This window comes from Aphanomyces astaci (genome assembly GCF_000520075.1).
Source record: "Aphanomyces astaci strain APO3 unplaced genomic scaffold supercont1.88, whole genome shotgun sequence".
NCBI classification, from domain to species: Eukaryota; Oomycota; class Saprolegniomycetes; order Saprolegniales; family Verrucalvaceae; genus Aphanomyces; species Aphanomyces astaci.
The window spans coordinates 120,644-143,817 of record NW_009798351.1 but is presented as its reverse complement, the minus strand read 5'-3'; the positions used below and the strand labels follow the sequence as shown (position 1 = coordinate 143,817).

The 23,174-nt window shown below is 50.5% G+C and overlaps 9 protein-coding genes across 11 annotated transcripts; 3 read left to right on the top strand and 6 right to left on the bottom strand.

Moving 5' to 3' along the window:
• Window positions 1–754: 754 nt before the first annotated feature.
• Window positions 755–1,342, top strand: H257_16573 (hypothetical protein; the record flags this gene model as incomplete). The annotated part of the gene is made up of 2 exons (XM_009845041.1): window positions 755–958; window positions 1,238–1,342. The coding sequence occupies 2 exons, from the start codon at window positions 755–757 to the stop codon at window positions 1,340–1,342; spliced, it is 309 nt and encodes a 102-aa protein (XP_009843343.1).
• Window positions 1,343–1,780: 438 nt separating this feature from the next.
• H257_16572 lies at window positions 1,781–2,695 on the top strand. Of its 2 annotated transcripts, XM_009845040.1 has the most exons (5): window positions 1,781–1,869; window positions 1,947–2,001; window positions 2,055–2,172; window positions 2,232–2,414; window positions 2,491–2,695. In XM_009845040.1, the coding sequence occupies exons 1-5, from the start codon at window positions 1,798–1,800 to the stop codon at window positions 2,603–2,605; spliced, it is 543 nt and encodes a 180-aa protein (XP_009843342.1). In that variant the 5' UTR covers window positions 1,781–1,797; the 3' UTR covers window positions 2,606–2,695. The 2 variants fall into 2 exon arrangements, with proteins under 2 accessions (XP_009843342.1, XP_009843341.1); XM_009845039.1 differs by having other exon boundaries at window positions 2,232–2,695.
• A 322-nt stretch (window positions 2,696–3,017) lies between these two features.
• Window positions 3,018–4,436, bottom strand: H257_16571 (hypothetical protein). The gene is made up of 6 exons (XM_009845038.1): window positions 4,141–4,436; window positions 3,860–4,090; window positions 3,661–3,789; window positions 3,511–3,611; window positions 3,138–3,233; window positions 3,018–3,039 (listed from the first exon to the last, which is right to left on the bottom strand). Exons 1-5 carry the CDS (start codon window positions 4,409–4,411, stop codon window positions 3,216–3,218), a joined length of 750 nt encoding a protein of 249 aa, XP_009843340.1. The 5' UTR covers window positions 4,412–4,436; the 3' UTR covers window positions 3,018–3,039; window positions 3,138–3,215.
• Window positions 4,437–4,528: 92 nt separating this feature from the next.
• On the bottom strand, window positions 4,529–8,491 carry H257_16570. 2 transcript variants are annotated; one of them, XM_009845037.1, is made up of 9 exons: window positions 7,629–8,491; window positions 7,334–7,547; window positions 6,947–7,262; window positions 6,590–6,816; window positions 6,383–6,477; window positions 5,905–6,278; window positions 5,309–5,788; window positions 4,953–5,268; window positions 4,529–4,894 (listed from the first exon to the last, which is right to left on the bottom strand). In XM_009845037.1, exons 1-9 carry the CDS (start codon window positions 8,461–8,463, stop codon window positions 4,635–4,637), a joined length of 3,117 nt encoding a protein of 1,038 aa, XP_009843339.1. In that variant the 5' UTR covers window positions 8,464–8,491; the 3' UTR covers window positions 4,529–4,634. The 2 variants fall into 2 exon arrangements, with proteins under 2 accessions (XP_009843339.1, XP_009843338.1); XM_009845036.1 differs by lacking the exon at window positions 4,529–4,894 and having other exon boundaries at window positions 4,899–5,268.
• Window positions 8,492–8,684: 193 nt separating this feature from the next.
• On the bottom strand, window positions 8,685–10,635 carry H257_16569 (hypothetical protein). Its single transcript, XM_009845035.1, has 6 exons — window positions 10,218–10,635; window positions 10,004–10,168; window positions 9,891–9,956; window positions 9,745–9,830; window positions 9,083–9,622; window positions 8,685–9,001 (listed from the first exon to the last, which is right to left on the bottom strand). Exons 1-6 carry the CDS (start codon window positions 10,613–10,615, stop codon window positions 8,838–8,840), a joined length of 1,419 nt encoding a protein of 472 aa, XP_009843337.1. The 5' UTR covers window positions 10,616–10,635; the 3' UTR covers window positions 8,685–8,837.
• A 242-nt stretch (window positions 10,636–10,877) lies between these two features.
• Window positions 10,878–11,658, top strand: H257_16568 (hypothetical protein). The gene has a single exon (XM_009845034.1). It carries the CDS (start codon window positions 10,925–10,927, stop codon window positions 11,618–11,620), a length of 696 nt encoding a protein of 231 aa, XP_009843336.1. The 5' UTR covers window positions 10,878–10,924; the 3' UTR covers window positions 11,621–11,658.
• Window positions 11,659–12,204: 546 nt separating this feature from the next.
• On the bottom strand, window positions 12,205–14,271 carry H257_16567 (CAMK/CAMK1 protein kinase). The gene is made up of 5 exons (XM_009845033.1): window positions 13,730–14,271; window positions 13,531–13,647; window positions 13,323–13,421; window positions 12,780–13,259; window positions 12,205–12,614 (listed from the first exon to the last, which is right to left on the bottom strand). Exons 1-5 carry the CDS (start codon window positions 14,216–14,218, stop codon window positions 12,384–12,386), a joined length of 1,416 nt encoding a protein of 471 aa, XP_009843335.1. The 5' UTR covers window positions 14,219–14,271; the 3' UTR covers window positions 12,205–12,383.
• Window positions 14,272–14,492: 221 nt separating this feature from the next.
• Window positions 14,493–16,581, bottom strand: H257_16566 (CAMK protein kinase). The gene is made up of 6 exons (XM_009845032.1): window positions 16,133–16,581; window positions 15,967–16,080; window positions 15,816–15,914; window positions 15,639–15,754; window positions 14,815–15,190; window positions 14,493–14,685 (listed from the first exon to the last, which is right to left on the bottom strand). The coding sequence occupies exons 1-6, from the start codon at window positions 16,529–16,531 to the stop codon at window positions 14,620–14,622; spliced, it is 1,170 nt and encodes a 389-aa protein (XP_009843334.1). The 5' UTR covers window positions 16,532–16,581; the 3' UTR covers window positions 14,493–14,619.
• Window positions 16,582–18,268: 1,687 nt separating this feature from the next.
• On the bottom strand, window positions 18,269–19,887 carry H257_16565 (CAMK/CAMK1 protein kinase). Its single transcript, XM_009845031.1, has 5 exons — window positions 19,548–19,887; window positions 19,383–19,496; window positions 19,236–19,334; window positions 18,698–19,189; window positions 18,269–18,644 (listed from the first exon to the last, which is right to left on the bottom strand). Exons 1-5 carry the CDS (start codon window positions 19,860–19,862, stop codon window positions 18,444–18,446), a joined length of 1,221 nt encoding a protein of 406 aa, XP_009843333.1. The 5' UTR covers window positions 19,863–19,887; the 3' UTR covers window positions 18,269–18,443.
• Window positions 19,888–23,174: the final 3,287 nt, after the last annotated feature.

Sequence of the window (23,174 nt, the reverse complement as noted above, 5' to 3'; positions counted from 1 at the left end):
GAATGTTCTCGCTGATTCAATAAAGAGAATCATAACGAGCTCTCTTGTACTTTGTTAACAGAGCCGTTTACAGTTTTCACCCTAACGTTAAGAAAAGCACGCAAAACACTGCATATCACGTTGAATGCTCGACAACGAGATCATTTGGTGCCCTGGTACAACTTACAAGACGACAGAATTCAGTGGGGGTTGGAGCCTGTCGTGTGCGCATCGTCAGTTGGGTTGCCGAGATGCAGGATTGCAGGTTCCTGTATGTGGCGATGGACACTCGACGTGTGTGCCATATTCTGCTGGATACAAATATATCTCCCAGGTAGAGAGAGTACTGTGTCAATGTCATCTTCATGACAACATGCACGAACGTTCGGTTCTATGTGCGCTTGAGGCAACCTGCAGACGCATACTGACCGTGTCTGGCTGGGATCATGGCATTCCTGAGTACGAAACGGTCGTGGCGGTTTCAGACGTGCGAATGTTGGTCAAAACATCAAAAAGTTGGTTTTATTGAGTATTTATCATACCCTACCAGAACCCCTTGTGGCGCAGCCGTACCAGCCCTACCCCTGCCGATTTCATCACTAACCGGCTGAAGCCACAAGGGGTTCTGATGTGAAAAGTCAATACACAATATAGCTGCGAGCAATCCGTCCCGAGTTCGATCCCGGTTGGAGTCCTTCTTTTGCCTTCTACGGATACATTATCCGTAGTATCCATGTTGGTCGTTGTGTCAACCAAAACAGATTGATGTTTAGACATGGAACCAGATGCAGCGGCGGACGTGGAGCCGATGCGGGAGCCGTCGGACCTTGTGCGACTACGGGCGTATCTGGAGGAACATTTCCCCGTGGCAGAACGTGGGCTTATCTGTGCACCAATTCAAGCACGGGCAAAGCAACCCGACGTGCTTGTCCAGCTACCACTCTCGAACTCCCCCCCCATCCCCCCCGATGAAGTCGACGTGTGTGCTATATTCTGCTGGATACAAATATATCTCCCAGGTAGAGAGAGTACTGTGTCAATGTCATCTTCATGATAACATGCACGAACGTGGGCAACCTTCAGACGCATACTGACCGTGTCTGGCTGGGATATAGTCAGCTGCTGCGATGTGCTTTGATTGGAAGGCCAGGGCGGCTACTCCCACATTGTGAATGGCACTACAGATTCTTGGATTAGTGACCATGCAACAAGGAACGTGGTTGGTTACCCGTGGTCGTTCTGAGTGTGGTCGAAGTAGTCGGTGGCTTCTCTGTGCTCAAACTTGGTCCTTCGCTTGGAGCACTTATTCGGCTTGGGCTTCTCGCGAGCCCCCAGCATATTGCGGGGGCAGTCGTACGAGTAATGACCCGCCGTATGTTGTCGTTGAAGATGGAGCAACTTAACGTCATCGACTCCACCACGGCGCCTTGCATGCTTTCTCGCAGTCTTCAGGCTGCGAAAACTGCACAAAGGCCACGCCGCGAATCGCGCGGGGGTCCTTATGGCGCAACAGCGTCACCTGTGCAATATTCCCTTACCCAGTGAGCACATGTGCGCTGTCGTAGTTCGTGTACGCTTACGGAAGCATGGACATGTACATGGTGGACGATCATGCCAGCCTTGTAGTACTACAACAGTACTTGAAATCCCTAGCAGAAATTCTCAATTTTCATTGAATTTCAGTCGAACCATCACTGTAATTTGAGACATTTTCATCATTAAATTGGTATTTTGTGCATTCATCGACCTGCAATTCTATTGGCTGCATTGGCCCTTCGAAAAGGCGTCAACACTAAAGATCTTGCCTTTCGATCGAACATGAGCAGCTTCCACGACCTCATGGCGCTGAGTGATCTGCTCCAGCCAGCGGAGGAAGATGAGCGACATGAGGTAAGCATGTGTACGTGTCTACTTCCTCCTTACCTGCCTGTTGACTTGACCTGTCCATCCTCTGTGTCGTTTGCCAGGGAACGTTGACCAAGACTCCTCCGATGCCTCATGCAAACATACCCTTACCAAAAGGTCCGACTCAACCACAAACGTCCTGTGAAGGCACTCAATGATGACTCTTGTAGAAGCCTTGAATCGACGAATTGGGCAAATCGTCCCCCAAGATCTGAAAGCGATATGGACCGACGATGAAGTGGCTGGCAGCGACGACGACGACGAGTTTGACACGCGAACTCGCCCAAAGTAAGCACTTAACGGATAGCCAGCAACCACGTATGCATATGACGCTTTTCAAACGGTAGATACGAAGTTCTGTTCAAGCAGGAAGTGATGACCGAAGACGTGTTTCTGGGGCTGGGGGACAAGGACCCGTCCAGTTCAAACTGCGACCACATCACCATCAAGATGGTGTTCCCAGGGCACTGCCTGGATGAAATTGGCCTCGATCTCAACAAGCGCAGACTCGTGGCCCAGTCGCATGCGTGGTACGGATGACGTGGTATCACCATGGGAGACTGACCAACCACCTGATGGATTGGTTTCTATGGTCCTAATATGTAGCAAGTTGGTCTTGTATTGGCCCACACCAGTGCAGCACAAGCGAGGGCGAGCGACGTGGGACGCCAAGACGGACACGCTAGCCGTGACCGTTCCCATGCTCAAGGACGAGTGGTAGATTTGTATATATGTAGGCTTTACTCTTGGTATAAATAATACTAGAAGGAGATTGATTGGTCCTACTACAGGACTTTCGGTTGTAGTACAGTACTGTCATGTGTTCAACACAAACGACTAAACCATACTATATTTCAACGACAACGTCCAAGGGATGCGCGGGTCCAGTTGCAGCGCCTGCTCATCGCGTGGCTGGCGTCATTCGTAGCCACAAAATGCCATTCAACCTTCACGCGACCCGTTCCAGTACATACATCGCCGGTGACTGTATATAAACCCTCTTCTATTTATATTAATATTTACTACTACGTAGTACTCGAGTAGTACTATTTTATAATAATATTCGTCCAGATGTGTGTGACATGACAGGCGACATGAGCCGGGACGGATAAGTATCTTCATCGCTGACGTCCATCCATCTGACCGCGTTAATATCTGAAACACAATGGATCTTTAGTATTATTTCACTGGTCTGCTTGGTTCTACAACGCAAATGGATTCGACTAATAGCCACAAGAACATGCGACACATACTCAACGGATTAACTGTGCATTCAATCCTATGATAAACTGAATTGGATGGGGTCGTCGTCGTCGGGGCTGGATCGCTTCTTAGGCCGCGGTGAACGGCTACGATGTAATACAACCCGATTAGAATAAATACAATATATATATATATATATATATATATATCCATGAATACAGTTGCATGACAAGGCGGAACATTCAGTTGGAACTTTCGATTCAAACAACATTTCAACAAAATAATATATATATACATATATATATATATATATACTGTATATATTGGACAACGTTTCGATGGACACTCTGTTGTTGGAGAGAGAAAATACACCAGAGCCATTCAAAATCAAGGAAATGTATCCAAAGCATGGGTAGAGCCTACCTGGACGGCCGTGGATCGTCGTGTGGCGCCAAAGCTAAACCAACTCGCGAACGGGGCGGCGGCGGCGGCGCGGCGGACGGCACTGGCACCAGTGCGAGCAACTGGTTCGGATGTGAGAGAGGTGACGATGGGAAAGGAGGAGAATCGTACTTGGGAGTCGAGGGGTGAAGTAGAACGCGAGGCGGGTGGTGAGTTGGTCGAGGGTACTTGCGCGCTGCCACTCGAGGACGAGCCCAGCGAATGTCACGACGCTGTGCATGACAAGACGTAGCACGAGGCCTAGCCAAGCAGCAGCAACACTCTGGTTGATAGTAACAATCGAGAATACATAGAGATCATCAGGACGTACATTTGATCAGGACCGTCCACACCATGTCGGCGAGGGTGGTCGGGTCTGCGAATGGTTTGAAAAGGGTGTGGAGCGGCGTCGCGTCGCCGTTGGAAGTAGCGACATCGACGGACGTCTTGGCACACATGAGGGTGATGCATAGCAGCGATGCCGAGCTCGTCTCCGCCGCGATGAACCCGCGGAAGCGATGGTCCAGGACGACCATGCACGCTGCTCCGAGGACATAGACACCTGTGATAAGAAACATGAGCTCTGTTTCGACTAGTGAGAGAGGTCAGTACCTAGGATGACTTGGGTCGACATAGCGAGCACAAAGATCGCGACAAATGGCTGAACGTAGTCGGAAAACGGGCGCAAGATCTCGAGCAGTGTCTTGACAGCGGTCGCGGTGGCGATTGCGCGCCACGGGACTTGCTCGGATGCGATGGAAGTTGAAGCAAGGACGGCTTCAGGCACACCACCACGGATCGGATCTCCATGAAGACACGGTTGCGTCGTAGCGGCCGCACTGGTGGCATGGATGTCCGCGGTCGTAAGGGAACTGGAGCTCATGAATATGATTTGTGTTTTGGATTCGCCACAACTCAACCGACATCTGTATGCGACGCGGTGATTCGTGATTTCAGCTCAGTTGAGAGCCAATCACAATCGTTAAGCGATTATGATTGGCCATAATTGTGTTCTCTTGTATATGATTGGCTATAATCAGGTTCTCCTATTCGTAGTATTTCAGAAAAACTTTATCCGGATATATTTTCTCCGGATACTACACACGTTATCGGGACGGCAGTGGGTCCAAGGAACGCACGGACTTCTTCAACGTCATCGAGGCCGACGATGCTTTAGTGTCGGCGGCGACACCCTCATCGGGGGAAGCGCATGAGATGAAGTTAAAGATCTCCATCGCTGTGGGTCGGTGCTGCGGTAGCGGTTGAAGCAACATCCGCAGGCACGAGCGTATACTTGTGCCATACCGCAAGGGTACGTCAGTCATGATCGTCGACAGACTCTTCTCCCGCACGACTTGCTCGGATCCTACACGCCACAGTTCATGTGGCAAGGGAAGGTACTAGGTGCAGGTACAGTACCATACCAGTGACGAGGGAGTAGAGCAGGCAGCCCAGCATCCACATGTCCGTCTTTTCATTGAGCATCATCCCGTTCGTACACCGCGAAGTACTCGTTAACTCGGGGGGAACTAACGACGGATGCACAATCGACGGCAACTTGGACAGGTCGTCTTGGGTAAACGGTTGCTTGAACGCAAGGAACCCGCCGAGTTTGAGTTGCTGCCGTCGTTCGCCAGCAGCGTCGTCGATGGCGTACACGTTGCTCCGGTACAAATTTCGTGCATTGAGGTTCCAGTGGCATATATGTTGGCTATGGAGAGCCGCCAGCGCTCCACTCACCTAACTCTCATCAGACTCACACTCTCTCGCTTCAATGTACCGCATTGAGAATGTGCAAAATGTCTGCGGCTGGCAGCGGCGGCCGCGGCGACGGCGGCAGCCAATACCCGCCTTCCATGCAGTCTTCCGTGACGACAAACACAACGGGCCAGCACTCGTTCAAGTTGCCGTGGGTGGCAAACTGCTGGTACATGTATTGAAACACATGCAGGACTTCCACCGTGTGTGGCGGTCGGTGGTGATGCAGCTGCCTCGCAAGCATCACGACGTTGTCCGCTTCGTCCACGGACGCGCATCGCATCGTGTGAACAATGCAGTGCATGTTGGTGGCGCTGTCCACCATCCGAAGCACCATGTTGTCGGTCGGCGAACGGACGGCCAGAACTCGCTCAAAGTTAAGTCGCTTCAACATGATCGACGGATCCAAACACTTCTGCAGCAGCCGGACAAACTCGCGGTGCGCGGCGTCTTGTTCGAGGATCAACGGCGTCTCCATCGCCACCTTGGCCCGTTCCACTTCCTGCCACCACCCCCATGATCATCCAAAGCCCATACAAGTGATTCGATGTAGAATATATATATATTCTACACATCGAATCACTATATATATATAAATAGCAAAGTAAACTACGGTACCTCGTGCGACCGCTCGTCCTCTTCAAACAAAAGTGCCCGTGCCATCTCTTCGCGCTCGACATCTTCGCGTCGCTTGGTGAGTTTGGCCAACAAGTCGTGGCTACTGCCTCTTGACGCGGGGGTTCCCGACGTTGTCGGCATCGGTTCGGACGAGAGGCGACTTTGGGAAGGAGCCAGTACCCTCGCTTCCCACGCATCGTAGCTCGCCAAGAGACTTGCGGCGGCGACTGTATCGTTCAAGGTAGCTCGCACAATTTGGTGAGCCATGGACGCAGAAGGAACTTCGTCCGTCTTCGGCGTTAATAAAGCATCGAGTGCCGCGGTACTAGTACTATCGCTCGACTGAGCGAGGAATTTGGCTATGCTGGCCAAGTCTAACGAACAACTAGTTGTTAGACTGGTCGACTAGTAGATATGCGACTAGTAAGGATACGACTAGTAGATACAAATCGGTGCAGTTTGTCAAGTGTGTATGTACCTGTCTCGTCTGCTGCGTTTGTGCCGGTTGGCCATTGGCGCAAGGACATTTCAATATTGTGCATACGTCGGGCGAGATGGCGGCCCCACGTGGCCCTACCTCGACGCACATAACTCGATTAGCCAATCTAATGTTTCTCCATCGTCACATTTGACTTTGAATCATATATTTGACATGCACGAAGTCCTAAACTGTAGAAGGACCTACCGATGGGTCCCTTCGACGTCGTAGCGATCGAGTTTGCCGAGCCTCGCGCGGCATCGTCGGCAGTGGACACAGTATGACGGCAGCGACGGCTGCAATTGCAAGTACACGTGTTTGTGAGCGAGTTGCCAGATCGGTTGCTGGTCGTCCCCAGTTGGTCCCGCCGTTGCTCCAGAAGAACGAAGCTCGCGAAAGTGGAGGACATGACGAACCTGGGCCAGACACGTTTCCTAGAAAGTTGTTTAGCAACGTTCTGGTCAGCATCGTAAATTTCATCATTATTGTATTCAAATTGTTCGTGGGAAATGTATACTAGTAATACAACGCCAAACATATTGCTTGGTGGCAAGACAAACCCACCTTGGCCGTGCAAAACGATTGCTGCAGTCGATTCACGATCAGTTGCTTGCGATTGGCTGCTTCGCCCGTCTTAACGTTGGACATGCTGCTCTGCCACGTTGCCACGTCAGCACTCACCACGCCCAATCCGGCCCGCTCCATCGCCGCTTGGATGCGGTCCACCTGTGCCACAACGTCTTCCGAGATGTCGACAAAGGTGACAAACTGCCGCAGGTTGACCTGGCGCAGCTGGAGAAAGAAGGCTTGCAGCACCCCCGTGGTCACGAGGTCGTCGAGGCCTCGTCGGGGCGGCTGCACCCATCGCTGGACATCGGTCCTACGATTGCGATCGAAGGTTTTGATTCGTTCGTTTCACGAGTTAATCGTTTGTACGCAAAACCAACGTACGGCTGTGTGACAAGGTGGTGCAGCACATGCAGCGCCGACACTGTCCCGCGCTTGTCCATGTCCATGGCGACAAATAGCCGCTCCAGCTGTCGTGTGCGGTGCCTTACGAGCGCCGCCCGCTCTTCCGACTCGAACAACTCGTCTCGCTTCAGCTTTGTCGCAGGCTCACCATGATTATTATTACTATCGTCGCCACTGCTCAAATCGATTTTGCCTACAAATAATGTATTTAGTATTCGCTTCAACCTACACTCGACGACGACGATGACGGGTGCCGAAACATGTGACGACGTACCGTGGATGTCGAGCCCGTTGGTGGCCTTGGCGACCAGCACGCGAGTGATGTGATGGCGCAGCTGAATCTGCTCCTCCTTGATGTCTGCCCGACGCCACGCCGCGGCCTGCTTGACCTGGCGCTTTCGTCGCAAGGCCAATCGATCTGTGACCCGCACGACTTCCTTTTGCACTTCGTCCTCGCGGAGCTGCGCGTCGAGCTCGGCGCGGCGGGCCGCGTACTCGGCCGAGTATTCGTACCGTTTGGCGTTTACAAGGAGTTGGGTCATGCGCACCGGAGTGGGGTGATGGTGTTGCTGGGGCAGTTGCTGCACAACCGCTTGCTTGTTGGTTTGTCGTCCTCGGTGACCTTTGTGCTGCTTGGCCAACGCTTTGGCGTTGCGTTGACGCCGGCGCATCCACACGGCCAACTGGGTTTCAATCGTCTGAACCAAGTCGTCCATGCAACGTTGCACTTCGGGAGCAACTTTGTCAAGAAGGATTGATCCTACATAGTCATGTTTGTTGGCATATGACGTGGCAGATTGTGGTGTGTCCATCGGCAGGTTGGTCACGCGTTCGCCGGTCGTCGTGTGTATAAAGTAGAACGTTCCGTCCGCTGGATTCACACCTCCAAATGCCCATTCCCCGCCTTCCGACGTCGCCGTCCAGGTGTCGCCGACTTGTGTGCCGTCAGTCGGCTCGGACGATACTACCGACTCGGGGGTGGTGACAGGTGGTTGATCAACCACGTCGGCGGCGGCATCCGGCGGGATCTCCCACGCCGTGTCGCCCGTGATTCGGTTGTAGTAGTACGTGTAGCCTCTTTCGTCAACATATGCGTCCCAGTCGGCCATAATTCCCGACCCACATGTGACGCTGCGGTTACACGAAACCGTCAACACCTCACAGTATACATATTGTGTGCTCATTAGCCCGTCACACTATTTTCAGGCACAAACTATTTTGACCATATCAGGATTTTGATTCGCCACTTCAATCGCGTTCTGGATTTTCATTGGTCGGTCGATAGTGTTGCTCCAGTTTGAAACAATTGACCAAAGAAGTGCATACTACTGTACTACTGTACTGTATTGGGTTATTTCCAAGTTGCGCTGGTGGGTGACTGGCCCAATAAGTATGCTCTCAACGGGTACTGTATTTACACACAAGCCCAGTCTTGCTACCAGAGCGCAGGCAGCTAGCTAGCTACATCGGTGAGGCTTTGCCATCATGTAAACTCGCCTTGCCACCTCGACACACACGACAGTGTGGCGATCGCACCTCCTCCTCCATCTTCGTCTGCCTTGTCTTGGTCGTTGGCCCTGGCCTCCACACATGCCACGATCTCAATCGTGCGTTCATCTGGCATCAAACGCACGGTAAACTGGGCCTCTACACACACATATATATATATATCGTCATGATATCCACAACAACGACATGGACCCCCCCCCTATGCTGCGCTTCTTGTACCTGGGTTCCATGGACGCGCATATCGCATGAGTTTGGACTTGAGCTGCTGCAGCGGGCCGGTCTCAACGTTTCGGGCGCCGTACTTGGCAAACACTTTGCGCACGTCGACACCTCGAACAACCGCCCGCCGTTCAATGTACAGCATCGACTCGAGTGTCGAGAGGTGGGGGGCTAGTGCTGGGTCGAAGGCGAGCGATTTCCAGTACACGCCCTGGTAGTACTCGCTCAGCTGGTCCAGTTTGGCCTGAATCACAAGCACAATATGCTGCGGTTCGAAGGGCAAGAAGGGCACCACCTGCCGCACCATCTTGCCGAACTGGAGGCGCGTCCACTGCGCGTCCAGCGCCCGCTTGACGTCGTTCTCGAGCTGCGTCGCGGGTACGTGGCGGCGATCGTCGTACTGGATGAGCAGCTGCTCCATCTTGGCGACCCCAATATCCGAGATGAGAAGGAACACCACGTCCGCTGTATCGATGCGCCGCTCGACGCCCCCGCGGTGGTATGTCAGGTGGGCGTTGGAGCTCATGGCACTGGTGAGTACTACAAAAGTCGGTATGCATGACAGATTAGACGTTTCAAGCGACGAACTAGATAGATGGTTGGGATGATCTGGTGGGAAAAAAATGGTGGTGTACTACTACTGTACTGTAAACTGTACATACCATCCAATGTATGTGGAATCACCTTTTGCACTTCATCAAACACGACCAACGCCTTGCCCGAGCAGCGAAACAGGTGCTCGGCTAGCCTAGAATAAATCCACGGCATTATTGCAACCATATAAAACTGAATAGATACTTGTCGGTACCTGGACTTGATTTGCTCTTGGTACTGGCTCACAGGGTTGGTGTAGTTGTCGCTAAAGTCTTCGCCCCTACGTTGCCACGTCATAGATCTCGACGGATACGGTATAAAACCAACCGGAATACCAACAGCCCCGACGGCGAGTCCTTGTCGCTATGGTCGAGGCGCTTTGTCCATTTAAACAGCGCTTCCGCGAGTAAGTTTGACGACTCGGTTTTGCCCGTGCCGGTGGGGCCAGTGAGCGCGAGCACCAGCGGCGCGTGGTCCTTGGCATGCGTCCGCCTACGTCATGCATGAGATGCGAGAAAGGGGATGCCATAATGGCACGCACGAGAACTCCCATGCTTCAATGGACGCGACCAGCACGTCCACAGCGCGATCTTGGGCTTTCAAGTTAGCCTGGAGGTGTTTGCGCACGGCCAACGACGGATGCTCGACAAATGTGCACTGCTCGCCAAACCCACTCTTGTAACCCAGCCATTCCAAACCCCAGGATAGCTTCGACAGACCCTTGGCGGTCGCCACCTTGAGCTTGTCGGAGATGTCGTCCCACGACGACGTCGGCTCGTCTTGGTTGTTGGGTGACGTGCCTTCCGAATCTGCAGCGCATGCCACCTGCATGAAGCTGCTGGCAACTAGAAACACCATGAGTAGCCCCAATTTCGTGCTCCATCTTCGCCGACGCTGCCGCCGCGGTGGTACAGACGTCCATATGGCCGTTGCTCGCATGTCGCCTTGGTTCGTTTCTGTGATGGAATTGTAGGGGCATATTCGACCAATCCAATCGCAGAAAACATTCGACCAATCGGAAGGGAGTTCATGGACATCCGGATAACATCGCCCATTATCCGAATCGTTTTGGCCAATGTGTTCGAAACACTTCCTTTCCAGGCATACCAATTTCCTGTTTAAATGGTTTTAAACAACGTTTAAATCACCTTGCAAATTAGCCAATCACCGACTTGCCCGAGCCATTGGAAGACCTTGCATGGCAAAACGAGGTTCAAGATCATTTTCCCATCTTGCATCAGCACCAAGATGGACGTTGATACCGACATGCATGTGGATGAAGTGGTCTTGAGCGCCTCGGATGTGGAGGCACATGCCGCGATTACCGCCGCAGATGACAACGACATGGACGTCGTGCCGTCGTTCCCTGCATTGAGCGCGCAACACTTGGACGGCGGCAAGGACGACTTTCGTCGCGTCCGCGTGCCTGCCCATCGCTATACACCGCTGAAGAACGACTGGCCGAACATCATGAAGCCTCTCGTGGAGCATTTGAAGCTGCAGGTGCGCATGAACATGAAAACCCGATGTGTTGAGCTCAAAAACGGCCCGCACACGGACGACGCCGGCGCGCTGCAAAAGGGCGCAGATTTCGTGCAGGCGTACATGATGGGGTTCGAAGTGCAGGATGCGGTGGCGCTGCTGCGTCTGGAAGATTTGTTCGTCGACACGTTCGAAGTCACTGACGTGAAGATGCTCAAGGGCGACCACTTGAGTCGCGCGATTGGGCGGCTGGCAGGGCAGGATGGCAAGACCAAGTACGCCATCGAGAACGCCACGCGCACCCGCGTGGTGCTGGCCGACCAGAAGGTGCACATCCTCGGCTCCTTTTCCAACATCAAATTGGCGCGGGACGCCATCTGCTCGCTCATCATGGGCGCGCCGCCCGGAAAAGTGTACAACAAGATGAAGAACGTCGCCACACGAATGAACGAACGATTTTAATACGGCGATTTTAATGAACTAATTATATTGTATCCTCCTTGTAAAGATATGTCTAAACGAGTACAGAACATTAAAGTCGATATTTTTACGTGAACAAAGTATACTGTTGCCCCTGTGCATCAACGTTTCGTCCAAACTTCAACTCCCACCAAATTTTTTTGAATCTGCCGCGCGCAGAGCTCATTTTTCGATTTACCTCAAGGAACGCACCCACGATGGACGCGCGGAGGCCATGGGCAACATGGGCGTTGGTACATATATGTGACGTCACAGCAACGATGCGGCATGTGTCGTTTGACGACTATTTCTATGTTGAATTGACTTTTTATTGCGTGATTTCCATTTTCATCGGGCACACGACACAATTCATCGGGCACATGGGCAATTGCTTGGGCACACGGCCAATTATATCGGGCACACTGCCAAATATATCGGGCACACGGCACCCGGGTGCCAAATTTAACGGGCGCATGGCCAATTATATCGGGCACACCGCCAAATATATCGGGCACACCGCCAAATATATCGGGCACACGACCAAATACACCGGGCATTCGTCCAACTGAACTGCAAAAAGGTGTAGTAACAACCATGGGTGATATTTCAATAACGTTATTAGGATATGTTACAGCAACTCATTGTCAAATATCGCCATCAAAGCCTGACTCGTCGTCCCAGTCACGGGTGCCGTGTGGTTGAGCAACTTGGCCACGAACTGAGGTGGTGGTGTTGATACCAAGAATATCGTTTCAGGGCCAAGCGTTTAACTGATGGTCGGGTGAACTCGCATCGATCGAAACCAACTGCGCGCCGACGGCAGCTGGGCGAGAATTCCTGGCTTGGGTCTCGACGCCGAGTTTGTTGGCGTTGTCGGCGGCGGCGGCACCGTGCCATCCCCCCCGTCCCCCTCTATCGGCATCCCCCGTGCATCATCGTCGAACTCGTCATCCAAATGGATCTTGGGCAGCTTGGAAAACGTGTCCATAGCTTGCACCTACAACACACACACAATCCCCCAGTCGGGGCGTCAGTGGTGAAATCAACGAACCAACGACCGACTGACGATCGAACGAAATCAAACTCGCTCTAAGGTCCACGAATGAACAACCCCCCATATCAAAACAAACAATCGATCCATGCACGCCCCGTACGTACGTACCGCGCGCACGCCGGCTCGAATTTTGCGACGGAGGTTAAACTTTCGCAGTTCTTCCCTGGTCTTGGTGAGCGGAAACGTCGGCACGACGGTGCCCGTGATCCACACGTGGCAGAGCAGCTGGTCGACTGTGTACCTCTCGACGGGGGCGACCACGAGCATCTTGGATAAAAAGTCCTGCGCGTCGGGCGAGAGGTCGTCGGGGCAGTCGTACTCGGCGTGCTTGATGCGGGAAAACAGCTCCACTTGGGTATTGCCATGGAACGGCATGTACCCCACAAGCAAGATGTACGTGATCACCCCCACACTCCACACATCCACGGGCTTGCCATAAGGTTCGTGGAGGAGGATCTCGGGCGCGACATAGCTGGGCGTGCCGCACGCAGTCGTGAGGGTACTCTCGGCTGCGACCACGGCATACCCAAAATCGCCAATTTTGACCGACGTGTTGTCAGAAGCCGACGCCAAAAAGATATTTTCCGGCTACCGTTCGGATAGAAAGATATTGATCAACATACAATATATATTATATATATATTTGTGTACCTTGAGGTCTCGATGGACAATGTCGTGGTCGTGGCAGTGTTTGATGGCTTGGAGCACCAAACGCACAAGCGCTCGCGCTTCGTTTTCGGAGTAGTACTCCTATGTATGTACATATCCAAATCCGCATATCGTGAATCCTTGGACGTCGTGGTGCCACGTCATCACAGCTCATTGAGAACGTCGCATGTAGTAGTAGTAGTAATACTACCTGCTCGACGATCCGATCAAAGAGCTCGCCCCCTGCCAAGTATTCGGTGACGAGGTAGTACTGGTCCGTGTCGGCGTACACCGCGTGCAATCGGATGATGTGTGGATGCGATCGAAGCTAACGATCCATACATCCCCCCATTATTTACAGTATGATTGATGGACATGCTCGTAGTTCAGAGGTCGGAGAATGCAAAAACCTGGTACAAGTAGTTGATTTCGTGGCCGAGGGCGTCGAGGTAGAACTGGTCGAGTCCGATCTTTGCGATGGCTTTGATGGCAACGGGAGTGCCGGTGGTCTTGTCCAGACCGGCAAACACCTCCGAGTGGGCCCCCCGGCCCAGGGTGGGGCCAAACGCGTACGCGGCGTGGATGTCGGTCAGAATCGGGTGGGATGTCGCGACGGTTGCATCAACTGGACGACGACCTGATGGGGACGAGACGGCGGCGGTGCTGTCGTCTGTCGTGGATGGGTTTGATGATGATGTTGTTGGTATGGTTTGGGCTACAGTTGACTCTACTGACGACGACAGCTCGACAATGTTTGAGGGTATTGGCAGCACCGGACAGTGGTGGCCAACGCTCGACGAACTGGGACAAGTAACTGGACCCCCATTCACCAGTGTGTTAGTGATCGGAGGGGCTTCGGGTATGGAGCCATCCGCCGTCGCAGAGGGGGACGAAGGCATGTCCCGTCACTGTAACACGTTCACGAGCAAATGATCATGGAGGTCAGTCAGCACGATGGAGACTGTGCTATGAATAGCCACAAAACTTTGGGTCTCCTCTACAACTCCATACTCCATTACTATATCGTCATCACTGGCCCAGCTAATACTTGAAGTAACGTTATTATAATATGGTAACGTTCTTCGGTACCTACTAGTACATATACTTACATACTACTCACGCGTTGGGTCGTCTAACATTACTAGTTCGACCTATTAGTGTGTACACAAACATACGCGCGTCGATATATATCTCTTTAATCCCGTGCATTCTAGCTGTAGCTAGCTAGCTACCTTAGCTAGAAATGTACTACTTAGCGATGTCGTGCAGTATTCAACAGTGTGTGGTTTAGTCGTGTTATCTAAGGCGAGTCGGCCGTCTTGTGGGTACCCGACATGCCTCTGGCCAACACTGCCGTCATTTGCACCTACGACGACACACCATCATCACTCACTCACACGATATACAATATAGAAACATTTCATCGTCATAAACGACACCATCTATGGGGGAAAACCAACTTTGTATCTATCAATATCAATATATATATATATACCGTGCGCACGGCTGCTTTGAATTTGCGTCGGTGGTTATACTTCTTGAGCTCTTCGAGGACTGTGCCGAGGGGTGCTGTGGACACGTCCATATTGACCATCCACGCGTGCTTTAGCAACTCGTCGGCCGTGGCTCTCGAACTGGCGTGTACTTTGAGCATGCACCCGATGAACGCCTTGGCGTCGGCTGACACGTCATCCCAGTAGGGCGACTCAAACTTGTACGAACCGGTTTTGATAGCCGCAAAGAGGCGCGTGGGGTTGTCGTCGTGAAACGGGGGGTATCCACACAGCAAGATGTACGTGATCACGCCCACGCTCCAGATGTCCACTGATTTGCCATACGGTTCGCCCTTGATGATTTCAGGCGCCACGTACCTATATACATGATTTAATATATTTATTTATATGTTTAGTAGACGATCGCATTATGATGAAGGTTGGGTTTTCTTTGACAAACTGGACGACAGTAATATAATCATTTTACAAACAATTCGGTGTTAGCCAATCAGATTGCAGGAAACCCATGATCGTTGTTTATTCGTGTGTGTGTGACTTTCAATTAGTGTGGTGACCAAAGTCCACATTTTTTGAAAATAACGAACTACTAGTATATTGACCATTTAAAATGGACAAACTGGACGAAAGTATAATCACGTTACAAACAATTCGGTGTTAGCCAATCAGATTGCAGGAAACCCATGATCGTTTATTCGTGTGAGTGTGACTTCAATTAGTGTGGTAATTCAGCCCCAATGTCCACATTTTGACCATTTAAATTGGACGCGGATATTGATTACGGAGGGGATAAGAGTGTGGGTCTTACCCGGGAGTCCCGCACGCGGTGGTGAGGCCATCGATAGACTGCTGCTTTGCAAACCCAAAATCTGCCAGCTTAATCGATGCGTCGTCGTCGGCGCTTGTTAGCAGGAGGTTTTCTGGCTACATGTATACATCAAGAGGATGCATGAGGTGGAGCGGAATGGGAGCGGAATGGATATACCTTCAAGTCTCGGTGCACGACGTTGTGGTCGTGGCAGTACTTGATCGCTCCAAGAAGGATGCGCACGAGCTCCCGCGCTTCGTTTTCCGAGTAAAACGTCTAGAACCGGCATCAAGGTGTGAGGATGATGCGATCGTTGATGGACACGTACTTTCTCGACGATTCGGTCAAACAGTTCGCCGCCCGCGATGTATTCTGTGACAAGGTACGTGACGTTGGGCTCTTCGATGACGTCATGCAGCGACATGATGTTCGGGTGACTCAACTAGGAAGGACGTGAAGAAGGCCGTGGAGGATATGACGTGATGGGTGTCTACCTGCTTCAAGATGGAGATCTCCTGGCGCAAACCCCGCACATCGGCAGGCGACAACGACGAGGTTTTGATGCACTTGACGGCAAACTTGGTCCCAGTGACCTTGTTCACACCTTCGCGCACGACTGCAAACGCGCCAGCCCCCAGACGTTTGCCCAGCGTATATGTTTCCTTGAACGACAATGGCGGCGCTGTGGTGGCGGTCACCACCTTGGGTGAGGATGGCGCTGCCTCTGTGGGGATGTCGGGTTGGCTGCTCGATGATGGCGGAGAGATAACATCCCGATCGTTGGAGTCATCTGACGGAGTCTTCTTCATCGCATAAACTACCATTGCCGCAGCTAAGGCGCCGACAACGACCCACGTAGTCACGTGGACCGCCGAAGTGGTCGGCGGCGGCATCTCTCGGCCGCGAATCGGTGTGATTGGGTCAGCCAATCGTCGAGCATCACTTACCAGCATTCTATCTTAAAAACCAAGTGTTATATTTCAGCGGGTAACTACCTACACTCTGCATTCTTATCTGTGGCATAGTAATACTAAGTTCAATAACAAACATTCTGGAGTGGATGTTCTAAAAAGCTACAAACCGTCTGGTATATTCTGATTGGACATATCTCAACCGTATGTCGACTTCTCTCAAGACACTCGCGCGTGGCATGACTGGCGGAAGTCTGTACAAGGGGACGACTGTGTGACGAAGCATGTCACGCAAGGAACTCCGCCATGTTCAAAGCCGTAGCTCGTGTTTGCCAGCAATCATGCCGCCGCTCTGTTGGCAAAGACAGTGAGTTGAACAGGAGCTACAGTCTGGAACATGGCGGAGTTCGTTGCATGCATGCAGCTCGGGGGCAGTGGTCACTTGTGTGTGACCACTGGAAGACTCCGATTCAGAATCAAAGCGAGATCAACTCGACGTGCAGCGGAACCTCCAAGCTCATGCGACTCCAGCACAACTCTGTACTTTCAACTTCTAGGGCGTTTCGTTGCATGTCGAGGATGATTTCGCATTGATTCTGAATCCGAGCAGCCTTGACTCGCCGCAAGTGGTCGCGTCACCGCATTATTGTCGTTCGAAGCAATGGACGAATGAGCACAACACCATGTCGTCTGCGCATACTCGTAGGACTATAGTAGCGTTACGCAGACCTTGTCGACCACCACCTGAGCTATCGATGATAATGATTCGAGTTTGGCCGATTTTGGGTGCAACGTGATATATAAACTGCGTTGTGCTGTCGCGGCATAATTCAAGAGAAGATGGATTGCAATAATGCTATGATTCGAACCTCCTCTTGCGTCCAAACTCGTTTCGACATCTACACGGATGATCATGCGCGGCGTCGGTTGAAAAGGCCATGACTCCGCGAGCGAGGTCGTCGCGGCATACGTTACTGACCGTGAGGATTGCAAGTTGACGTTGTTACGGGATTTCGTCATCACGTCAAAGTGTTGGGCTAGCACAAGGAACGTCTACTGGGCCTCCAAAAAGGCTGGGACGACGAGAAGACAAGTAGAAGTGCAAGGCAACAACTGGTATGAATGAATACAAGGTCGACAACTCTTTTAGCCAATCACGGTCACGTAATTTTAGACTAGCCAATGGTAGGGCTTCATTTGTCGACAGGTCACTTACAAGTAAGAAACAATTGGCTCGTCACTTTCAGAATTCCTTCAACATAGATACAGTAGTACTGTATATGCAAGCTACCTGACCGAATGGTCTAGTACTTATGTTCAAACGTCGACCAATAATTCTGCTACTGTATGTTCGTCGCCGTAGCCCAGCTCGTATCCAACTCGCAGTTTTTTGTCCACTTTACCAGTACTAACTGTATGCTTACATGTACTAACAACAGTGGTTATAGCCGTACGGGTTATCCGGACACTATACGGATAATTCTGCTTGGATAATACTAACAGGAAGTGGTTACTAACCAAGCAGCTAACTTACAGTTAAGTAACGTTATCAAATCAACTAACGATTGTATGTGCAGGGAAATACTGTCCAGAAATGATAATCCTCATATTCGACCAAACTTTGGCTAATTAAGCATTATTACAAGGATGGACTGTACCCTACTTACTACCTACATACACTAGCAGTTCCAAAATCAAAGCAGCAGGATGTCCTGTACTGCCACACACTCGTTCTGGTCTCATTGCGTGCCCCAAGATTTGAGTGAGTAAAACAAGTTGTAAAAGTGACATTAGCGGACTCTTCCTCGTGTTCGTTCACACGACACACGGACGGTATTGATGCTGTACCTGTGTGTCTAGTCACCGTTCCTCATAGACTAGTAGTGTCATCTGCTTAGGGCTTGACTGCATCACCAGTACCAGTAGCAGCAGCAGTACCAGTAGCAGCAGCAGCTTCCGCCACTGGCGCTTCGCCTTGGACATTCACCTTGACATCGTCGGCCGCGACAGCTTCCAACTCATCGTCTGACCCCGGGGCGTCCTTGCCATGCGGCGGAGGGACCAAGCCCCGCGTTAACGCCGCCGTCACTTGCACCTATGTATGTATATGCATATTCATGACAAGTATGTGGACGGAACGATTCGTACCGTGCGCACAGCCGCCTTGAACTTTCGGCGGGTGTTGTACTTCTTGAGCTCTTCCATGGCCTTGGTGAGCGGCACCGTCGACACTTCGTCGCCCGTGACCCATACATGCTCGAGCAACTGGTCCGCCGTGTGGCGGTCGTTCGGGTTAACGATCAGCATCTTGGAGATGAAGTCCTTGGCGTCGGCCGACACGTCGTCCCAGTAGGGCGCGTCAAACTTGTACTGGCCGAGCTTGATGGCCGTGAAGAGGCGCTTCTGGTTCTCGTCGTGGAACGGGGGGTACCCGCAGAGTAAGATGAACGTGATCACGCCGATGCTCCAAATGTCCACCGACTTGCCGTACGCTTCGCCCTTGAGGATCTCGGGGGCGACGTACCCCGGAGTGCCGCACGCGGTGGTGAGGCCGGCCTTCAAGTCCTGCTTGGCAAACCCAAAGTCGCCAATCTTGATATACGCGTCGTCGTCCTTGCTGGTCAGCAGCAAGTTCTCAGGCTACACAGAGAAGGGTGAGGAACGCGTGACGACAACGACGTCGAACCTTCAAGTCGCGATGGACCACGTTGTGGTCGTGGCAGTACTTGATCGCACCAAGCAGCACTTGGACCAAGTCACGCGCTTCTTTTTCCGTGTAAAACGTCTACCAGGTTCATCTGAGGATACGAAAGGACTGCAAGGAAGGTGGTACCTTTTCGACGATGCGGTCGAACAACTCGCCGCCCTGCATAAACTCCGTGACGAGGTAGTAGTATTGCGCTTCAGTGTACACTTCAAAGAGGGTCATGATGTTGGGGTGTTCCATCTACGTTGCATGCTTGTCAACGTCGCGTCCCCTTGATATGGCAACTAGTACCTTCTTGAGGATATCGATTTCCTCGTGGAGCGCGTCCAAGTCTTCCTGGGACAACCCACTCTTCTTGATGCACTTGATGGCAAACTTCTTGCCCGTCGACTTCTGAATCCCCTCCTTCACCACGGAGAACGTGCCTTCCCCCAGTTTCTTGCCCAGCGTGTAATTGGCTTCAAACCCATGGCGCTGCGGCTCGTTCGTCACCAGTTGCGCACCAGTAGACCCTGTGGCTGCTGAGGATGCGGGAACGGCACCGTCATTCTGGGCGTTCGGCGCGGCCGGCACTTGAGGGATCGGACTCGACTTGACGCACCCCATGTTGTACGAATGAGGCCCAATTTGGAAGTAACCCCATAGATATATTCGTTCGATATTCGACCAAGGACTTTTGCTTCAATATCTTGCGTTCAGTATACCACTTAAATTCGGATCCACCCGAATTAGGATGCCTAATTAGGCCTTGGAATTGGTGACACACTCTACAACTGAATTGCTTGACCAAGGTTGTGGGGTGATTGATTCTAAGCGGCGATGATCTCATGCCAGTGGAGAGCAACAGCATGCATGCTTCCAGCGACGTGTCTCTACTGTAAACAGCGCAAATGTGTCTGCTCTGCAGAGAGCGAGTCCGCAGCTCCTACCCGCGATAACCCGTATGCTAATACACTATATTTTGTTACCTGTAAATAGTGTAGCAACGGCGGTGTCGGGTGTGTTTTTCGGTGCACTTTGTTATCCATAACGTTACTATTAATAGAATTGGGTAGCCAATAATTGCCATTAACAAGTCAACATAACTATTGCATGGAATGAAATGGGCTCATACGAGTGCCTGGTGAGGTGGGACATACTACTTCCCACCTAGGCATTGATTGTATGTACACCAAACACAAGTCGTGATCCAAGTTGGCAGAGAACTACAAACCTCGCTACAGTAACGTTAGCGTTACAAAACCATGGCGAAAATCCGGGCTCATAAATTCACTTCCAGTTAACTGCAAGTTTGGAATAATACTGTAATACTTACTATTAATAGTAGTACGACCAAGAAAGTGCAGAATCCCGCCAATACTTTTAACGATCACCAACATAATAATATTAGGTTGTGTACCAGGTCTTTTTGAAATTGTATGTGGTTTTTTATAATTGACTTTCGTAAATAATCATTATATCATTGTATGTCGCCTTTGCGGCAAAATAAGTCGCAAAAGCGCTCTGCACTATCTCCTCGGTCCATTGAACGAATCTGGCGCTGTAATATACTGTAGCTCATGCTTCGTTGAATAAAATTAAATTTCACTGTAAAACATAATAATTTGTGTATAATGTTGTGGAGGCGTAACGATACAAAACATATCGAACTACAGTAGTACATTCTACCCACCTTGTCTTTCATCAAGCTCGCGACTGACACGTTCATGTTGCCATCGGCAATTCCTTGACTCTTAGCACGCGTGAGCACCTATGGTGCCGACGTGGCAGTTGTACTTGTTGGCTAAGTGTTGGCCAAATCCGTTTGGCAGTCTACTCTTGAACAAGGTGTCACGGTACAATGTAGGATAAGTCCCGCCTTCCAATTTTGAGTGATTAATGAATGTTTGTCTGATTTATGAATGTTTGTATTTTCGGAGTGTTGATATTATATACATTTTTGTATTGACATATCGAAATCCAAAAATGGACATGCTATATTGCGGTTGCACATCAAGTGACAGGCACTTTCTTCTTATCCAATCAGCTCCTCTACACTAAACCCAGGGGTTTTTACGCGTTAATTTGAATTTAACTTCAAATTATTATGATGTGTCATGTCTCCCTTCCTTCAAGACGCACCATTGTATTGTGGGACGGGGGGAGTAATAACCACTTTAGTAGGTATTATTAATAATACTATTAATAGTTAGTACAAGTTTGTGACACGCAAGTTCCGGGATTGTAGATTAAGGTAACGCATCGAAAAATCCCGAACAGCATCGAAATCGCGAACCGTGTCAATTTTGACCAATTAATGACTTCCCTTGGTGGCCGATCAAATTCTATTGGCTATGATTATATTCACCACTCCATGTTGGCACAATCAAATTCAATCTAATTTAATTCCAAACTGTGATATATTATCTGCATCCACTATGATGTAGTTGAATTCTATCATTAAAATGGTGTCGAATATAATGATTTTCATTGACGTTTTGAATTTAAACATCCAGATTAAAATTGGCGGTGTTATTTTGCAAATTTTTATAGCATCATACTTAACACAAGACATTTGAGTGTTCGTGATTTCGGAATTCTTGGAGTTCCCATCTCGGCGTGAAAGTGGTGATAATAATTTTCGTCCAAATCGCAAAACTCATTCAATTGTGCTGGAAATGGCACATTGAAATGGAGCTTGTATTATATTTTCTTTGGGTAGTCTAGTTTCTCCAGGATATCAACTTGAATGGACAGGTCAAATTTTCGGCAAAAAGTGTTCGGGATTTCGATGCGTTACCTTACATTTGTCGAAATCACTACCAGTACTAACTACTACCGGTAGTAGTAGTCTACTACCATAACGTTTTACTACGTACTAATAGTAATACCATCATTATCAGGGCGACGCCACATTCGCTGCCATCATCGCTACAGTAGCACCAACATCGGTGTCACCAACACCTTCAACTGCATGTAAGTATTCGCGTGCGTCAAAGATCGACCAGACAAACACAACCAATTGGTCCCCATCTGCCCGAGATACTGTAGTCGTGTGAGCACTGATGGGTTTTTCTCTTCCTTTCTGTGAAATATTGCTTTGCTGGCAAAGTCCACGAGATGCACAGGAACTAGTACGAAATGCAAAAAGAAGTCCTGCAATATGTTGGAGTACTTCGAAGTCATAATGTTGGCGTCGTCACACAGTTTTCACCTGTCACCTTCCTTTATGCATTGCCTTGGCCGTATAACGTAACGAGGCAATTTATGGACACCATTTTTGTCGAAGATAGCTCGAAAATATGTTGCAAATGTTGCAAATTTTATCTATTTTTTTATCATTTTATATCCCAATAAAGCTTAGGTTGTGATTGATCAAATGGAACTTATTTCATCAAGTTTAAGGAGGTATTACAGCAGTTAGGTGGCTTTGAAGTATTGAATGTTCATTGGATGAGATGCGCCAATTTATGGACAGGGTACATTATACTTAATTTGACTATACTAAAAGTTCGTTCGATTCGAAGATTTCCAATGGAAACAAATATAAGATTCCGCAGTATACATAAGAAATCAAAGGATATAGAATTTAAACGACAAGGCAACTCACAGTCAATTACAATTCCACCATTTCGACCACGTCGTCCGGAATGAGCCGCAATGTCAACATCCTGACCACCAAGTAGGCTCAGAAATGGTACGGCGTCTCAGGATTCTCACATCACTACATCTATATTGTGTGGATTGCAATGTCGTGGTGGCTCTGGTGGGCCAACGCGGTGGAGCAAGAGGTCTTGGTAGCACCCATCGCAAAGTGCTAAAGCCGCCACTTCAGCACTTGCGATGGGTGCAATCAAGACGTCTTGCGCCACCGCCCGCGCAACCACGTGATCACACCGGCAGGGAGATGTACGGTACCGATACGGGCTGGATGGTGGA

Excerpts from the sequence above, each read along its gene's own strand:
- H257_16572 (XM_009845040.1), top strand. The coding sequence starts at position 1,798 with ATGAGCAGCTTCCACGACCTCATGGCGCTGAGTGATCTGCTCCAGCCA. Across the intron at positions 2,002-2,054 it reads AAACATACCCTTACCAAAAG|AAGCCTTGAATCGACGAATT; the intron begins GTCCGACTCAAC and ends TGACTCTTGTAG. Across the intron at positions 2,173-2,231 it reads GACACGCGAACTCGCCCAAA|ATACGAAGTTCTGTTCAAGC; the intron begins GTAAGCACTTAA and ends TTCAAACGGTAG.
- H257_16571 (XM_009845038.1), bottom strand. The coding sequence starts at position 4,411 with ATGAGCTCCAGTTCCCTTACGACCGCGGACATCCATGCCACCAGTGCG. Across the intron at positions 4,091-4,140 it reads GTCGACCCAAGTCATCCTAG|GTGTCTATGTCCTCGGAGCA; the intron begins GTACTGACCTCT and ends TTCTTATCACAG. Across the intron at positions 3,790-3,859 it reads GTGGACGGTCCTGATCAAAT|GCCTCGTGCTACGTCTTGTC; the intron begins GTACGTCCTGAT and ends CTGCTTGGCTAG.
- H257_16570 (XM_009845037.1), bottom strand. The coding sequence starts at position 8,463 with ATGGCCGACTGGGACGCATATGTTGACGAAAGAGGCTACACGTACTAC. Across the intron at positions 6,817-6,946 it reads AATCGTTTTGCACGGCCAAG|GAAACGTGTCTGGCCCAGGT; the intron begins GTGGGTTTGTCT and ends ACAACTTTCTAG. Across the intron at positions 5,789-5,904 it reads AGGACGAGCGGTCGCACGAG|GAAGTGGAACGGGCCAAGGT; the intron begins GTACCGTAGTTT and ends GGGTGGTGGCAG.
- H257_16569 (XM_009845035.1), bottom strand. The coding sequence starts at position 10,615 with ATGCGAGCAACGGCCATATGGACGTCTGTACCACCGCGGCGGCAGCGT. Across the intron at positions 10,169-10,217 it reads ATTGAAGCATGGGAGTTCTC|GCGGACGCATGCCAAGGACC; the intron begins GTGCGTGCCATT and ends TGCATGACGTAG. Across the intron at positions 9,002-9,082 it reads TGCGCGTCCATGGAACCCAG|AGGCCCAGTTTACCGTGCGT; the intron begins GTACAAGAAGCG and ends ATGTGTGTGTAG.
- H257_16568 (XM_009845034.1), top strand. The coding sequence starts at position 10,925 with ATGGACGTTGATACCGACATGCATGTGGATGAAGTGGTCTTGAGCGCC.
- H257_16567 (XM_009845033.1), bottom strand. The coding sequence starts at position 14,218 with ATGCCTTCGTCCCCCTCTGCGACGGCGGATGGCTCCATACCCGAAGCC. Across the intron at positions 13,422-13,530 it reads TTGATCGGATCGTCGAGCAG|GAGTACTACTCCGAAAACGA; the intron begins GTAGTATTACTA and ends GTACATACATAG. Across the intron at positions 12,615-12,779 it reads TTCGAGCCGGCGTGCGCGCG|GTGCAAGCTATGGACACGTT; the intron begins GTACGTACGTAC and ends TGTGTGTTGTAG.
- H257_16566 (XM_009845032.1), bottom strand. The coding sequence starts at position 16,531 with ATGCCGCCGCCGACCACTTCGGCGGTCCACGTGACTACGTGGGTCGTT. Across the intron at positions 15,915-15,966 it reads TTGACCGAATCGTCGAGAAA|ACGTTTTACTCGGAAAACGA; the intron begins GTACGTGTCCAT and ends TGCCGGTTCTAG. Across the intron at positions 15,191-15,638 it reads ACCGCGTGCGGGACTCCCGG|GTACGTGGCGCCTGAAATCA; the intron begins GTAAGACCCACA and ends TCATGTATATAG.
- H257_16565 (XM_009845031.1), bottom strand. The coding sequence starts at position 19,862 with ATGGGGTGCGTCAAGTCGAGTCCGATCCCTCAAGTGCCGGCCGCGCCG. Across the intron at positions 19,497-19,547 it reads AAATCGATATCCTCAAGAAG|ATGGAACACCCCAACATCAT; the intron begins GTACTAGTTGCC and ends CATGCAACGTAG. Across the intron at positions 18,645-18,697 it reads TCAAGGCGGCTGTGCGCACG|GTGCAAGTGACGGCGGCGTT; the intron begins GTACGAATCGTT and ends ATACATACATAG.